The 17,031-nt window shown below is 38.6% G+C and overlaps 1 protein-coding gene across 1 annotated transcript in view; it reads right to left on the reverse strand.

Moving 5' to 3' along the window:
• The window catches only part of loxl2b (lysyl oxidase-like 2b), a 52,396-nt gene that overhangs the window by 14,334 nt on the left and 21,031 nt on the right, over positions 1-17,031 (reverse strand). Inside the window, exons 4-6 of the mRNA XM_061730508.1 lie at positions 12,022-12,233; positions 6,369-6,585; positions 2,026-2,209 (exon numbers count right to left, since the gene is read on the reverse strand). Coding sequence (XP_061586492.1) covers positions 2,026-2,209; positions 6,369-6,585; positions 12,022-12,233 — 613 coding nt within the window. The remainder of the gene's footprint in view (positions 1-2,025; positions 2,210-6,368; positions 6,586-12,021; positions 12,234-17,031) is intronic.

A 17,031-nucleotide genomic window follows, 5' to 3' on the forward strand; every position in this document is an offset into this window, starting at 1 on the left:
ACATTTTCCATGTCTGACAGGACTATGCTGACTAAATATTCAGCATAGTCCTGTGATGTCACTGTCCATCCCAGGGACACCTTTGGAACATGATGGGAGTCTGACAGTAGCCCCTTTCACACAGCCAGTTCGAGGCGGGAACGTTGCACCTTTAAGCCGCCTCGCTGTTCTGTGTGAAAGTCACGGAGGCGGAATGGGGGGGCCAAGTGGCCCCACCAATAAGCCGGCAGCGGAGGTAGTCACAGAGCCGAAACGGGGTCTGTGTGAATGACACAGCCGGCATGCCGGCATGCCACTAGACGCTGACGCTGTCGTCACGCCTCTGATTGCGGAACGCCGGCATGCTGTGTGAATTTACAGACGGGAGCGGCGTTATGCCGGCGTTGTATGGTTCTGTGTGAACCAACAAAGGCGGCGTATTGGCAGGACTTCTTTACACCAATATTGCGGAATCTCTGTGTGAAAGGGGCTAGTGTCTGCTTGGAGGAGAACCATCACTTTGGGGACGTGTAAGTATCATTCTCGTGTGAAGACATGAGGACGGAGCACTTAAACGTTACCGCTGTTACACGCTGCCTTAACAACTACATTAAGTTGAAAAGATTTATGGTTTAAACTCATTTTATTGGACTGAAGTAAAGGTTCAGTGCTGCCTAAAGTCGTGACCACGACACGTCTCTTTGGTAATGTACACAGGATGGGAGGGAGAAAGTTGAAGGAGTACAATAACTTTCTGAAATTTCTCCCAAATGTGGTTTCAGTCCACAGGAATAACATGTCATCTGGTGGCATGTAGTAAATATAGTCGGACACTTGTTCCAGCAGTAAAAATGGTAATTCTGAGGTTACCGTCACGGGACAGATGCAGGGGAACGTTGTAATTAGTCCGGGTGGTTTTTACTTGTTTGTTTAGAATTTCTAAGCACTCGCTGGTCACTGAGGCTCCTCCAACAGGAGCTGCTCCATCAGGAGGAGGAATAAGGACGGAAGCTGAATTTTGAAATAAGGAAATTCTTTTTGAACCTTTAAAATGCTAATTTTACAATGTAACTTTATAATATGGAAAAAAAGATACAGGAACAAAAGGACAACAATGTTGTTCTCCTTTATTGCTGGATTTTTTCACAGATTTTTTTCTCATTAACGCCACCTGTCATCTTTGACTTGCTAAAGTGGTTTATGTAATGGCTCATTAAATACGTAGTAATCATGTTATTTTTAGCAACATTTGTGTCTCGTCAGTAAAACACAGCCTTGAGCATATATGTATGTGTATACAGGACTGTCTCAGAAAATTAGAATATTGTGATAAAGTCCTTTATTATCTGTAATGCAAAAATGTCATACATTCTGGATTCATTACAAATCAACTGAAATATTGCAAGCCTTTTATTATTTTAATATTGCTGATCATGTCTTACAGCTTAAGAAAACTCAAATATCCTATCTCAAAAAATTAGAATATTCTGGGAATCTTAATCTTAAACTGTAAGCCATAATCAGCAATATTAAAATAATAAAAGGCTTGCAATATTTCAGTTGATTTGTAATGAATCCAGAATGTATGACATTTTTGTTTTTTTAATTGCATAACAGAAAATAAAGAACGTTATCACAATATTCTAATTTTCTGAGACAGTCCTGTATATACATAAAATAATGAATGAAATAAAAACGGTCTTATATGTTTTAGTGAACTTTTACAATATATGTCTCAAAGGTCCTCAACACAACATCAACATTTTGCTGTAAGTTTATAGAGAACAAACTGAAGTCGAGAAGCGCTAACTGAATATAAGCTGAGTACTAGGTCCAGTTAATTGAATACAAGACAAATCATGTGGATCTTTGTAATGGTTGGGATCCACACTTCACATTTGAGATGAGATTAATTGCACAGCCCTGATTACCCATTGTTGATGATATTCTCAGTAATTGAGAGAGCAACACTCTGAATAGAAGCCAAGAGTGGAAAATAGTTGTTGAGAAGTAAATAAATACTTTATAAGTCGTTAGGATGCGTACCTTGTCCGAGCCGACCTCCGGACATGGCTTCCTTGGCGGTGCCGAAGCCCAGCTCTCGACACACCACGGTTGCAGACTGCAGGTTCCATTTATCATCACATATGGTTCCCCACTCTCCATTCTTCAACACCTCCACCCGGCCCTCACCGACAATGGCCCCACCACGTAGACGGACCAACGTTTGCTGCAGACAACAGACACACAGATTCACTGTAAAGATCATAGTCAGTAAAAGCTTCAACATCCTCTTCAAGAGGAAACCACATCTACTGTACTTATTGTGGTTCTTTTTGAAATAGCGGACTAGGCTGAAAGTATAGATGCATCATCTTTTCCCTGTCTGCGATGAGAAAGCCGAGGCACCAGGCTGGGACAGAACCTCCACTTCTCCCATCAGGTGTTGAGATAAAGTATTTGGGTTTAACCTTACAAGGAATCAAATTATTCCTTATGTATAAATATAATACATCTGACTTGTGTGATCAGAAAGTAAATCCAATCATCTTAATGTGTGAGTGCCAGATTATCCCTTTACACTCGCTGTTTTTAACATACTATAAGATTTCATAATTTATTAATGCATAAATCCTGCAAAACAAGCCTAGACAATAACAATGCTAAGATCTTGGACATATCAGATGGCAGACTCGGCTGTTATGGCCAGTTTAGACGAATGCCCTGAAAATTCACAGAGCTGTCAAAAGAACATGGGTATCACCAATTTTATTCACGGTTGATATGCTAAATATCAAACAATGTGCTTCAAACATCATTAAAAATCTCATTAAATGACCATTTAAATGACCTTTTACTGAATTCATGGCTCTAAACCCCAGCTTCAGATTATAGTCACATCATATGAATAAGTAGGAGAGATTAAGAAATTAAAATACAGAATGCATGCAGCATAAGGAAGGGTGAAGTAGATTTTCACCAAAGAATTAAAGAAAAAAGGGCAGCGGTAACCTCTCCAAAGCTCAGTAGTTTCAGATCTCTCATGATGTTTAAGGTAAACTTGCTGAAGCCTTATACATTCCTTGACACCTGATTCAAGAAGTACGTCATCACCAGGTCAGCTCCCTCAGCAGTTACTATGTTGGCTTGAATCAATTTTATTTGTTGTTGTTTTTCAATTTTAGTGTTTTTGTGTACATTTCCACATATTTATGTTGAAATTGATAACTACAGCAAAAAGGACAGTCATTTTCAGGTCTAACACAATATACTGTACTTCAATGTATTAAGCACAGAATGCTCCTGCACTTCCTCGATCCGAGAAAGAATAGGTGGAAACTGTCTTGGTACCTTTCTTTAAGGGTAAGACAAGTCAAACACAAGATATGCAACTGCAACTACACGTTCTTTCCGATGCATCACAGAAAATGTGGGTGTTCTGAATACAGGTGCTAGCATCTATATGTCGATGGAGGTGTAACATCTTGACAATGTAATGCTGGAAATCTGGATGAGCTCTCATACCTATGACAGACCTTTTTACAGAAGGTCTAGATGTAGACGTGGATCATCCCTGGATCATCATGCTTCTTGTTGTTTGTGCATAACTGGTGAGGTGTTGGACAATAGGTGGCTTGTAGCCAAGTTTATCGCTTTACTGTGCCATACAGGACTGTCTCAGAAAATTTGAATATTGTGATAAAGTCCTTTATTTTCTGTAATGCAAAAATGTCATACATTCTGGATTCATTACAAATCAACTGAAATATTGCAAGCCTTTTATTATTTTAATATTGCTGATCATGGCTTACAGCTTAAGAAAACTCAAATATCCTATCTCAAAAAATTAGAATATTCTGGGAATCTTAAACCTAAACTGTAAGCCATAATCAGCAATATTTAAATAATAAAAGGCTTGCAATATTTCAGTTGATGGTAATGAATCCAGAATGTATGACATTTTTGTTTCTTTAATTGCATTACAGAAAATAAAGAACTTTGTCACAATATTCTAATTTTCTGAGACAGTCCTGTATAGAAGAAATTCAAAATCGGGTTCTTTATATAGAAATTAAAGTTTCTATGACATCCAAAAAAAGATTTGTTTTATATCTTCCGGTAGTAAAAAGGGAAGTCAACTGACAAGCTAAACTCATGAGCTACGCTATCATAGCTTCCTTGTTACACCATTAAAGAAAAATGTATTTGTATTTAAAATCTTATCTCATTGTCTATTTTAGAAAAAAAGGCAAATTAATGTTTTCTTGCTTTGTTATAATGTGAAGTTCTGTTTTTATACTTTCTTTTGGTACTTTTTTCACGTTAAATATGATGAAAACCACGGGCAAATGATAAGGAACATAATCTTCGAAAGTGTGTCTCACTCTTTCAATGAAACACTAAACCTGTACATTCATCCACTCCGCCCTGCTGACTCCCAGAAGCCGCTACTGGCTCGGCACTCAGCTGTGGAACGTGACGGGGCGCATGCAAAGCCTGGAGCGCACAGAGGAGCATGAATGAAATCACATGGACAAAAGTTCATGTCAGCTCTGTGGAAATCAACTTGAACAGTGGCATGCTAAGCAAACTTCATGACCCCTGAAGAGTTTAAGACTGATAGACAAAATGTTAACTCTTTTTCTCTCTTGTGGGATCAGAGGTTAAAGCAGGGGAGAGGACGGCTGGCGGCGCTTCAAGTAAACACTTACATAACCGAAACCTTTCCATATAGTACAACACACAACGTCTGGGCAAAATAAACCTTAATTATAGTTTCTGACCCGTGTGCAGCAATTCAGATCTAAATGTAAATGTAATCATTTTGAGGTATACACTACATAACCAGAACTATGAACACCCATGAATTACACCCACATGTGACTGCTGAATAGCTCAAAAAGCATGGACACTAACGTGTGTGGTTTCACGTTTTCCACCAGATGTTGGACCAGCAGGGCTGCAGGGATTGGCTGCTACAAAGAAACATTACAAAACAGCTTGGGGGAAGTCTGGCTTGGATTACTCACAGTTCGGTATTGTATTTCATCCCAAAGGTCTCTGTTGGGGTTAAACTCAGGGGCTGACTTTGACAGAAGACTCACGTTTCCTCATACTAACAGACAACACATACATGTGCATAATTCTTTAATTTTTATTTATTTATTCAGATTTGGTCAATGTTCACCGATGGGAGCTAGTCCCTGCACCCCTGCTGATTCAACATCTGGTGGAAAACGTGAAAGCACGCACGTTCATGTCCATGCTTTCTGGAATATCCATCAGTTACGTGTCAGGACAACTGGGATGAACAATAGTGGGTACAGCGTTTACTTTCTTTCTGCATAAATTTCTATGGCCTCCCTGGGGAACTGAGAGGATGATGATTCATTTAGAAGGAAATGTTTCAAAAGCAACTCCAGCTGAAGTTTCACTCATAAATACCATAATGTCCAAAGTCCCCAATGATGGCCGAAGGTCCGAGCTAGAAATGATCCTCTCCCCTTACGTTGTAGCCCGTGTTGAGCTGCACTGGGGCAAATGCTTTTCTTTTCACTTAGTTCAAATTAGGGGTGGGTATTATTACCAAGGACCTCACAATAAGATACACATCACGCTACCTGAGTCACGATACGATACGGTATTGCGATATCCAAATATTGCGATATATTGCGATGTTGTACGTAGTTCGCTGAAAACTGTAAAAGGCATTATGCATCTTAAGATCTTTAGAAGAGTTGTACGTACATCAGATTATAGTGATAATTCATGGGAAAAACAATGTAATTCAAATTATCCATGCTGTTTTATTGGAACTATATTAGCTAAAGTTACAACATATTTGCATATGTTTTTCATATTATTTACATAATATGAAATTAACATTAACAATAATATTTAAGCTTGTGTATACAACGAAGTGGCACTGGATTTACAACCCATCTGAGACATGATTTATTATTTAAAAAAATAAAAAAATAAATAAAAAAGTTTAATAAATAAAAAAAATAAATCTATCGAATTGGCCGGCAAAGAATCGCAATATACAGGACTGTCTCAGAAAATTTGAATATTGTGATAAAGTTCTTTATTTTCTGTAATGCAATTAAAAAGGATATTTGAGTTTTCTTAAGCTGTAAGCCATGATCAGCAATATTAAAATAATAAAAGGCTTTCAATATTTCAGTTGATTTGTAATGAATCCATAATGTATGACATTTTTGTTTGTTTAATTGCATTACAGAAAATCCCAATATTCTAATTTTCTGAGACAGTCCTGTATAGCCATGATCGATATATTTGCCCACGCCTAGTTCATATCATTGATTTAATAACCGCTTAATGTTCCAGTGGTATAAGTTGCTTTATTAAGGCAACGTCTTAGTTACCTCTTGTTTGAAAGCCTTCCTGAATCCTGTCATGGGGGTTGGGGAGAAGGCTCTTCCAGCCACGCAGCTCACGACCACCGGCAAACCTTCAGCACACGAGCCGTTGGACTTCACCAGCGTGGACTGGCCCAGTCTGCAGCTGGACAAGTGGGCTTCGTTGCCAGTGCAGTTCACAGAGAAGTCCCAGTAAAATGGTTTCCTCCTGCGGGCAAACATCCTGGACACACGGGGAAGAACAGAGAAGATTTGTAGTGAAACACGGGTCACATAATAAACAAGCTCTTGTCTGGTGCTGGGATCACACACAGCCTTTGTATCATAGTTTAGCTATAGTTTATATAGTTACTTACAAAAAGTAAAACATATACCAACATAAAATGTTTAATGATTGACTGAGAAATATACGTATTCCTTGCACTGTTGCACATTGACACCATATTTGGTACTCAATGATATTTGAATATTGTAAAAATAATAACATAAAAGTTTCATCTAAGCTTGTCAAACGCTGCATATTTGATGATGAACCTGTGTATCTCATGTGTAACTAGGACATGCAGCATTTGTCTTTGATTTGAAAGCTGTCCAGAGGAGACGATGTGGACTGGAAACCCTCCAGGATTCAGGTTTGAAGCTGCAGCCCGAGCTTTGTTCTGTTGTTTCCTCAAATGCAGTTTCAACACAACCATGATGAATGTTACTGCTGTCCAATCGCTCAGTCCTCTTACACAAAGCTCAGTCTGAAGTCATTGTTTCCAGACTGTAACCGCCTTGAATATTACTAGCCTCTATAAAATAATACCATAACTTATTTACAGTAAATAGAAATCAAAAGAAACCATCTGTTGTTTGTCACTATTTTCCATCATCAAAAAAAACGGGGCAGTTAAGCAGTAATGTTTTCTTCTTTGTTAGGAAGCATTTTCAGCTCTTAGAAAATCCCATTCGCTAATCCATCTCGAGCACCAGTTCCAGTTTTACAGCGCGTCTTAGCTGTACAATATTTCAAAAAGAGAAACCAAAGCTATTACATTTGGGAAGACCAAGCACACACAGTGCAAGGGAAGATGCCGCTGTGTTTGATTTCAGATCAGGTCTCATCTTCTCTCCGTTGCTGATGTGATTACTCAGGTACTTTCCTGTCTAATTCAGCTGCTAACAGAGGAATCCACCGGGGGCAAGACACAGGACCCAAACCCGGTTATACTTTTAATTCACATGATGAAAACTGAGACAGTGGAGGAGGTTAGTGTTCATGTTCACAGCACGACGAGCAACAGATGTGCTAATGTAGCTGGTATTTAAAGCCTCTAGATTGGGATGGGCAATCCTAGTCCTCGAGGGCGTGTTTTAGATGTTTTAGATTTCCAATGTCGTCGAGGTCTGCACAAGTCTGATAAGTATGATAAGACATTTGTATCAGATTGCATCTAAAACCTGCAGGGCAGTGACCCTGGAGGACTAGGAATATACACCCCTGCTCTGACTGAAAGACCTGATCCGTCTCTGTCCTCGCATCAAACCACGTGTGGCTTTGATTTCTCATGAACTCTGATGTGGTGATTTCTGCAGCTGCTAGGCAATAACATAACCCTTCAATAAGCTGCAAAATGACAGCTTTGATTGAGTTGATTCAGTTCATTTTTTTACAACCACTGCAAACAAAAGCCCATGTCGGCATATTTAACCGATAAAAAGAGAGACAAATCCAAAGGCTTTTTATCTTGAAATTTTCAAAATTGTTAAAAACAAAGAATTTAAGACATTAGTCTTATGATGGAGTTTTGGCAAGTTTCTTGACTAAACCCTATACCCTCCTTCACTATCATTGTGAAGGAAAATCAAATTTTTCTGGTTTTCTGTTTTTTTACAGTTTGATCTTGAGTGATATTCTGGTTAAAGCATTGAATATCTACATTTTTGTAATCTGAAAGTGAAAATCTCAGTGTTCAATGTGTGGATTAGTTTAGTTTAGTTTATTTATTTATTTAGCAATATAAGACAAATTGAACAAAAAATGAAAAAACATTGAAATAATATGCAAGGAAAGGAAGAAGCCTGGTGGCTTCTATAGAATCATTTCCATATATGAATAAAAAACAAAACAAAAGCTACGCAAGGGGGAGTAAAAAAAACAAAAAACACAAAAGAAAATGTAACTCAGATTAAATAATAAACACTACAAAGATGAAACAATAAGAACGTTTTTTAAATGTTTTTTGAATATCGGCAAGGATGGTGATGATTTAAGAGATTTATTGAGTGAATTCCACAAGTGGGGGCGTCTGAAAGTGATGAAAGATTGATGTTAACATGTTCTACAAAACGGTAAATTAAAATCAGCTTCGGAATTAACACAAAAGAAATTGTGAAAAGAAGAAGGAAGATCTTGTATATAATTTTTAAATTTGAATATAAATAAACATGTTTGAAAAATGTTAATTTTATTGACGGATAATAATGAATATTTAATGAAAAGGGGAGCAGATGGCTCATATCTGTTTGCATGTGACATCATTCTGAGAAACCTTTTTTGAATTATCAATGATGGATCATGAATTCTTTAATATTTTCTAAAGAAATCTTTATTTGAATCTCAATTTCTCACTGACCAAAAACTAAAACTCAACTGGAAGCTTGTGCAGAGGATTATGGAACGCGGGATTGTGAAACACTCCTGGCTCTGTTTTATAACGGCAGCCTGTAAAAGCACACTGGCTGTTTCATAAGGCTGATGCAGAAGCAGGCTGACACGTGGATGGAAAGTTGAGGAGCAGTTGTGCCGCTGTGGTTACCTAGGAGGAGACTCCCTGCTCGGGCAGACAGAAAGTCCAAGGTCATCTTCAGTTCTGGAAGTTTTATGGTAAGGCCATGATTAGCCGGCGGCTGGTGAGATTTAAACTTCCTTATGCAAGCGAGTTCTGGACCACTCAGCAGTTCCTTACACATTACCTCATCTAAGTGGAATACAAAACCAAGACTCAGGTATAGCTTTTGATGTGTAATAACTGACTTTAAGCACATAATCCACACTAGCTGTTTACCAGTGGGGTTGTCTTCTTGAACAACAAATGTTCTGGCGCCTTTGAATATTACATTTTTGACAATAATCGTACTATAACAAGCTATGATCACACCTTGCTACTTTCATAGCAGCTTAAAGTTCAGCAGAAGCACTAGTAGAAACCAAGTTAGCCGTATACTCATCAACATTTTGTATATACGAGTTTTATCCAAGAACTGGAGGCTTTTAAGGCTCCTTTCCTCAACCACCTCCATTTCAACAGATCAAACCGGGAGCTAATGAGTTCAAGGGAAGAGACGTTATCTTGATGACACAACGTTGGGAGGTATTAGGGCTGGGCGATTTTAGACAAAAATAAAATCCAGATTTTTTTCTCTGAAAACCCGATTTTCGATTTCGATTTTTTTGGTAAAACTACAAAAGACAATGGAATAAATTGTTTCAAATATTTGATCTTTATTTTTAAAGAAAAATAGCAAACAAATTTCCCTATTGGGAATGAAGTGCAATTGAAAGATACTGTAAATCCTCCTTGAGTTTAGTAAAGTGACAACATTTACAATTTTCTTGACCAAACAAAGATGACTAGACGCATGCAGCCAGCTGCAAAAAAGGAAAATCGATTTTCCGATTTTCCTTTTTTTAACATCGTCTTGATTAATAAATCCGATTTAGATTTAAAATCGATTAATCGCACAGCCCTAGGAGGTAGTACTTCTGAGATCACCCAAAACATTTCGGAGTGGACCTTGCCGTTAACAACATCAGTAGTGTGGACAGCAGATGAATCTGGCGACTTTGAAAGTTGTGCAGCCGTAAGTGACTGGCCTATAATGATCAGTTCTGAGGTGTTGGATAAAGTTATTCAAAAGGCAAAGCAGCTGTAATGAAGGGAATCCGTTGTTGCTATTGTGATGTTTCCATAAGGCAACATCTGATTATTAAAAGAAAGTAAGTAGTTTCAGACGGATAGGAGATCATGGTGGAAAAATTTAATAAGTAAGATTGCACACTTATTTCAAATTACAAGTCTGAATCCAGCCTCAAACCACGGCTGTGGGAGATTTAAGTGTGTCTGAGTCCAAGAAGCACATTTGATCTGCATCTTTGCATCTACACTGCTCGGCTGTTTTGACCCTCAAAAAGTGTTTTTTTGTAGTCTTTCTCATCCATAGATGGCTCTGTTTTAGTTTATAAACCTAGGTGTTGTGGTTCAATGTGGATGGAAAAAACTGAACGCTTTTGGAAATTACAATGTACCTCTACATATATTCCCTTCACAACCTTTTCCTCTTTTCCTCTGGGTCGCTTCATATCCCTCCCTGATTTGGTAACCCTATACAGTACATTCTGGCCATTACTGGAAGATACCAAAAACAGATGTGCCGTAACAACAGAAAAAACAAGCAGGACAGCAACGGTAACAGCAAGTGCTGCTGGCTTTATTTTCCTTGGTGTCAGTGTTAGGCAGCTTCAGATTGCAATGAATAACACTGAAGGATATTTCTAGAAGAGCTACCATGCCCAACGATTATGGATGGTCCTGTGTTATAGGCAGGCCAGCTGACAGTCTTGCCGGGGCCCCGGACAAAATAATCTAAGATGGGCCCCCCTGCGCCCAGATCTCTCCTTCTCCCTCTTCCTCTCCTCTCCCTCTGCTCTAATGGACGTTAACGTTAGAGCTAGCCAGTTAGGTTAAGTTACAAGGTTGGTAAACGTTGGCTGCGCTGTTTCTTACCTTGCTCTACGCTGACTTTATTCATTCCAGCTTCACCATCACCACCTTTTTAAAATATTCGTCTACAGAATCTCTGAGGCCTCTATTTTCTTCTTCTCTTTTTCTCTTTTCTCTTCTTTTCTGAGCACCGGACTTGTGCTGACCGGACACTTTGACCATTCTAATGGTTGAATTAAATGATAACATCAAATTTTGATCAGTGGCCAAACCATTTTTGTGTTGGGGGTTCTTGACCACAAGGACAATTAGGAAGAAAACAAATGAGCTTTTATGTAACTCAAATACTACATATTTTTTCCACAAATAGGCATATTTTGAAACATTTTGAAAAATGACTCCATAATTTAATGAGAATAATTTTTTATTTTTTTTTTTCAGTTCTGGCACCCCCCCCTACCCTGGGCCCGGGACAACAGACCCGTTTGTCCCCCCCTGTCGGCGGGCGTGGTTATAGGTAATGGTGTTGTATTATGGACAAAGATCTTATCTGAAATGGAGTTGAAACATTATTCTGATGTTGATTTGCTTCGTCTACTCTGCACCTCTGACCTCACTAGAACTGTAAAAGACTCAGGGAAGAATATTTATTCAGCTCCATCAAGAGTCTGCCAGGGTTTTTAAGTTAGGGGTGCTGTTAACGTCAATCTCAATCAAGCTGAGTGATGACATCCCCCCGGTGTGAATATCCCGGTTCTGTGGAACCAACAGCTATGTGGCGTAAAGACCCTGGAAAAGTGACAAATAATCATATAGTTCTATGCCTGTGCTTGAGCTGTTGAAATGTGTGACAACACTGAAGTGCTGGAAACCCTGGTGTAAAAGTAGATTTGTATGCCAGAACTTTCTATGCAGATGCTCTTTATGAAACACCGAGGATCACGCATACTCACTTGTAGACTCGGGCGTTGTACTTTCTCTCTCCCGGGAAACCGAACATGCCACAGATGACTCTGCTGTTGAACTGGGTCCACTCTGCGTTGCAGATTTGCTTCCACTTGCCACCGTCCTTCACCTCCACATAGCCCTCTGTTACAGGGATCCGCTTACGGAATGATGATAAGATGGCTCGTATCCGTACGTCCTCCACATGAATATCAAGGTTCTGTGTAAAAAATGAGAAATACGTAAAAAAAAAAAAATCAGTTTAATCTCAGAAACAAAAATGTAAACCCATTATTTACAAATCAGCTGTATGCTTAAGATTCTTCAGGAGAACAAGGAAATGCATCACATGTAGCAAAGAGAGTTTAAATGATGACTTAACGGATATATAATTTTGCACGTGAGGTATTAAGTACTTTGTGTTTTTGTTTTATTGCACAATGAACCTTTCCAAGAACGTAAACAGTCTGTGTTTCACATGTGTCCAACACGGCATTTCCTACGTTGCATAACATGGAATCATAAACCTCGCACCCCCATGATGCCCAGTAACAGCAGCTCAATGTTTGCTGCTTGTAAAGCTTCTCCAGACTGCATAAATATTTTTACAGTGAGTTACCTCGTTAATGCTAAACACCATGACTTATTTTTTACTCTTCAGGCTTCCGCTGAAAAAGGCTACTACCGCAGTAATGTGACTGCACGTGCACTAAAAGGGCCATTAAGAAACCACATCTTTCCAGATGCCTCATATCTGCATTGCGACTGACCCAAACCTGTGTTTGTGTCCCTCCAGGTGAAATTTCACCTTTCAACTCTTATGACCAAAGTTCTTCTGATGCTGTATGTTCCAAGTGCTGCGTTAACTCCTGTCTTGAAAAGCACGGACATGTGGATGCCATATGTTGGGTTACATCACATTTAGCAGACTATTTTATCCAAAGCCACAAAACAATCAAGACAATACATCAATCAATCAAAACAATCAAACAACAGTAAAGTTATGAAAATATTAAATAAAGATGAGGCAGCAGAGTATACGCATGTTTGGTATGTTTGGTTTAAAACTGCTATCCATCATTTGCACACTGAGACTCCTGTTCACTCAACTTATCCCTTAAGTCCTGGGCGACATTAGTTCCTGATAACTGAGTACTACAGAGTATACTGTATACTCTGTAGTACTCAGTTATCATGTATACTGTATACATGCTCCCTCTCATCAAACAACAACATCAGAATATCACAATGAGCGGCTATGCATACAAAGCACTGTCCTCCGTTTGAGCAATTACTGATGCAACAATGATTTAGATGTTAGCTAATGTGAAGTTAAAATACAGAAAATTACAGTCATCAGCTACTTTTTGCCTTGTCTTGCTTAATACAGTAGGTGTGACAGATAAAATGACTGGTGTATGTTCACTTGAACACCAATGAAAGGTGAATTTGAGTTGTTTCATGAAAATGTGTTTCCTTTATGGCCCTCGGTGTTAGCGGCTGTTAGCTTGCCCCAGCTAGAACTGCTCGCTGATCTGGTGTCATTACAGACACCAACTTCTTAAGTAGTACTTACAATTATGTCTCACAACATAACTTCAAAAGCTTTGGTAAATTGTTCCCGAATGCTTGGCAGGTCAATATAATCTCAAAAGCTGTTATGTCCTAGAGATCAACATACTGTGAGATAAACACGGACAAGCTAACTCCTGCTCAAAACCACACAACAAAAACAGCTTTGTCTTGCTATTTAATTCCCCAAAGTTTCAGTAAATGTAATATTGTGGAATATTATACAGCATCATATGTACATCAGAGAGATATTTACTTGGTCAATAATATTTTTTTTTACTGTAAAATTGTTTCATGAATGTTCTTGAACCCAGTTCTACTCTGTGTTGAACCTATCCATAACACGTCTGCATATTACTGTATGCTGCTGCCATGTGGAGGGAGTTTCAGATGGAGAACAGAGACGGCTTACGGGCTGCCCTCGGCTGTGTTGGTGTACAGACGTTGAGTTTTACTACGTGGGAAAGACAGAAGACGGTGTGAACTTGGTAAACATCTGCTTTGAGGTGATGATGAAAATTGTGCAGTTCAGGCTTTGTCTGTGCTTTTTACCTGTGCTTTTTCAGGCACAATCAATCAAGATTTGATGTTTTGTAAATCCATCCATTATAACTTTTTTGTGCTTTGACACTGTATATATATATATACATATATATATATATATATATATATATATATATATATATATATATATATATATATATATGTTTGTGTGCAACTATCTGAGGCAGCAACAACAAGGAATACATTTTCCTCTTAAACCCTCAGGTCTGTGAGGTCTTTGAGGACCGACTGGGGAACACTGCCTGTGATGCTGAAAACTTTTCTCGTTGAGTGGCCACGTTCGGCTATCTTTATTTCTTAGTTCTCCCAGCTGAGAGTGCTGTGAATGTTTGCTAAGTTCTCCAAAATAATGCACCAACCCTATCTCGTAAAAAAATGAGCATTGCTTTATTTATTACATATAGATTATAGAATATAGAACAATATAAGTGAATATAGAACAAGTGGTATATAAGTGGTAATGTAGATATTTTTTAGAATACACTGATTGAATGCAAATAGAATAAATAACACAGATTTAATCAAATCATTTCAAAGCAATCTTAAAATTGACAAATTATGTCATATAAATAATGAATTGAGGGATTGAAAGGCGTTCACAGAGTTTTTTTTAAAGACGTATGTTTTTTCAACATCTTCTGTTGGAAACATTGGAAACTGAAGGAAGAAGCCAAGTCCGGCTGGAGGCGGATCCTCTTTGGATCGTTCAGCAGATGGGTTCATGATAGACTCTGCTCATGCAGAGCCAAAATAACCTTTTTCATGAAATAATGAGAGAGGAAGGTTTCCTCAAGTGGCATTTGTCTTCAGGGAAGGGCAGATTGAAGTGAAACCTACAAATTATCAGTTTTTTTCTGTCCTTTGCTATTTCAATGATTACATCAGTCTTTCTTGACCAAGGTTTGGTCTGCAGGGGTTTAAAAGTGCATTAAGGCTGGAATAAAGGAACAGATGACTGACTGGAAGTGTGCTGGTGGCCTTGTCAGAATTTGCAAGTAAAGTAGTAAAGTAAAGTAAAGTAAAGTAAAAGAGAGACTGAGACACTCATAAATTTGACTCTGAACTCGGGTAACCAGACAGGACATCTGCAATAAAAAGTCATGTCAAAAATATTTGAAGAACAGTAATTTATATTTTATTTGAGCTGGCTTTGATGGCTTTTCCTTGGTCTGGTCCCTGTGTTAGCTTCCCCTACCGACCCTTTTGATTTCTCCAGATGAATTCCCTGTTTGATGTTCCAACATGGAGTTTGCATGTTCTCCTGCATGAGTTACTTCCAAGTGGATAAAAAAAAAACCCTGTTATCCTGATGTGTGATTCTGAACTGGGATTGGGGGTGAGTGAGCATGCACGTTTGTCTCTATTTGGCCCTGTGATGAACTGGTGAACTGTCCAGATCCGTCCAGAGAGAGTATCATCATCGCCTCTCACTCAATGACAGCTGGAACGAGGCTCCAGCGCCCCGCGACCTTGAACGGGATGAGGTGAGTACAAAGAAACCGATGGAAGGAGTTTTGAAGCTCCCCACATTTATACATGCAGACAAAAAGACAAGAAAAACCTCAAACAGGTGTGTCTTGTTTCATTGGACTCCGGGGAGTGGAGCTTTCCCCAAGTCTTTCCTTGTCTGAGAGGGAAAGTGGCACAGAGGGAAAAACCATTGGGGAAATGACTTGTACAGGGGAAGTGAAGGAGGCTCAGTTTGTTGCAACACCGCTCTGACTCAACAGGGCCAGTTTGAGGTGAACAGTATGTTTTCCTACTTTAAATTCCTTTTCCTGTCAAATAAAGCATAAACTTAAAATACTTTTACCTCTAGCAGAGGTAAAAGTGTGTATTTTGTCTGCCAGCACTTCCATGTCTAGGTAGGCTGCCCATTCTCAAGGCATTATTTCCTTTATATATCTGTCACATAACGTTAAAATAGACAGGAAAAGGTAACAGAGAGTCCATGGGAAGCTCTTGAATCCTGTGTAATCTGGTCACAGAAACTCTAGTCACGCTAACTGTATGTAAAACCTAGTTTTCACAAGTTGACATGATTTCCTGAGGCCTTTATTAAATATCTGTCTAAAAGTCCCGGTATTCACCGCTGCTCCACTCTGTTTTCAGTGGCTAGCATTAAAAGAATGTTGCTTATTTTGACTAATGTTCACAAATGTATGCCAGTAAAAGTAAGACTGCTGCTAAAACTGGGTTCATGATAAAAGGGTAAAAATTGTTTCTAACAGGGAGAAGACAAGAAAAAGCAATAAGTTCACAAAAATTGGCCGCGTTTCGGAATTTGGTCGAAATACGAAAGAACGACTACATTTATAAACATGTTTTAATAGTTGTGTTCATAGTAGGCGGTTTTAGGGGGTTGAGTCAACCATTTGATTCAGCTCCACATTAAATTGAATTAAATAAGTAGAAACTGGGAAAGTCTAATCTGATTTAAATTGGTGAGAAACAGTTTGTTGCAAAGGAAATGGATCACTAAATGACATTTTCTTCATAGGAAATAAACTTAGCACAAAAAGTAAGGACATTAGTGTTTGGTAGATTATTTCTTTGTTGTAACAATGCTTCTTGGCAATAAATCTTATGCCCGTTTATTTTTTCTTTCAAACGGCAACACATTTGTAGGAGCATGCATTTGTGGGATGAGCAGCAGAGCTGAGTTTGTGGGTTTGCCATGAAAAATTAGCCAAATCTCTGCCAGTGCCAAAGAGCTTATAATGCTGTTGCTGTTGACTCTTGGTTTTAGCTTCTGGGCCCCTCAATTGCTGCCAAATGGAAGTTTCCTTATTCTATAGATTTGCAGTCTAAGTTTATTTGGAAAATATTTGCTGTGAAGAACAAAAGTATTTTTTTACATAACATGTCAAAGCTGCATAACT

The sequence above is a fragment of the Cololabis saira genome, chromosome 9 (assembly GCF_033807715.1).
Source record: "Cololabis saira isolate AMF1-May2022 chromosome 9, fColSai1.1, whole genome shotgun sequence".
In the NCBI taxonomy this organism is placed as follows: Eukaryota; Metazoa; Chordata; class Actinopteri; order Beloniformes; family Belonidae; genus Cololabis; species Cololabis saira.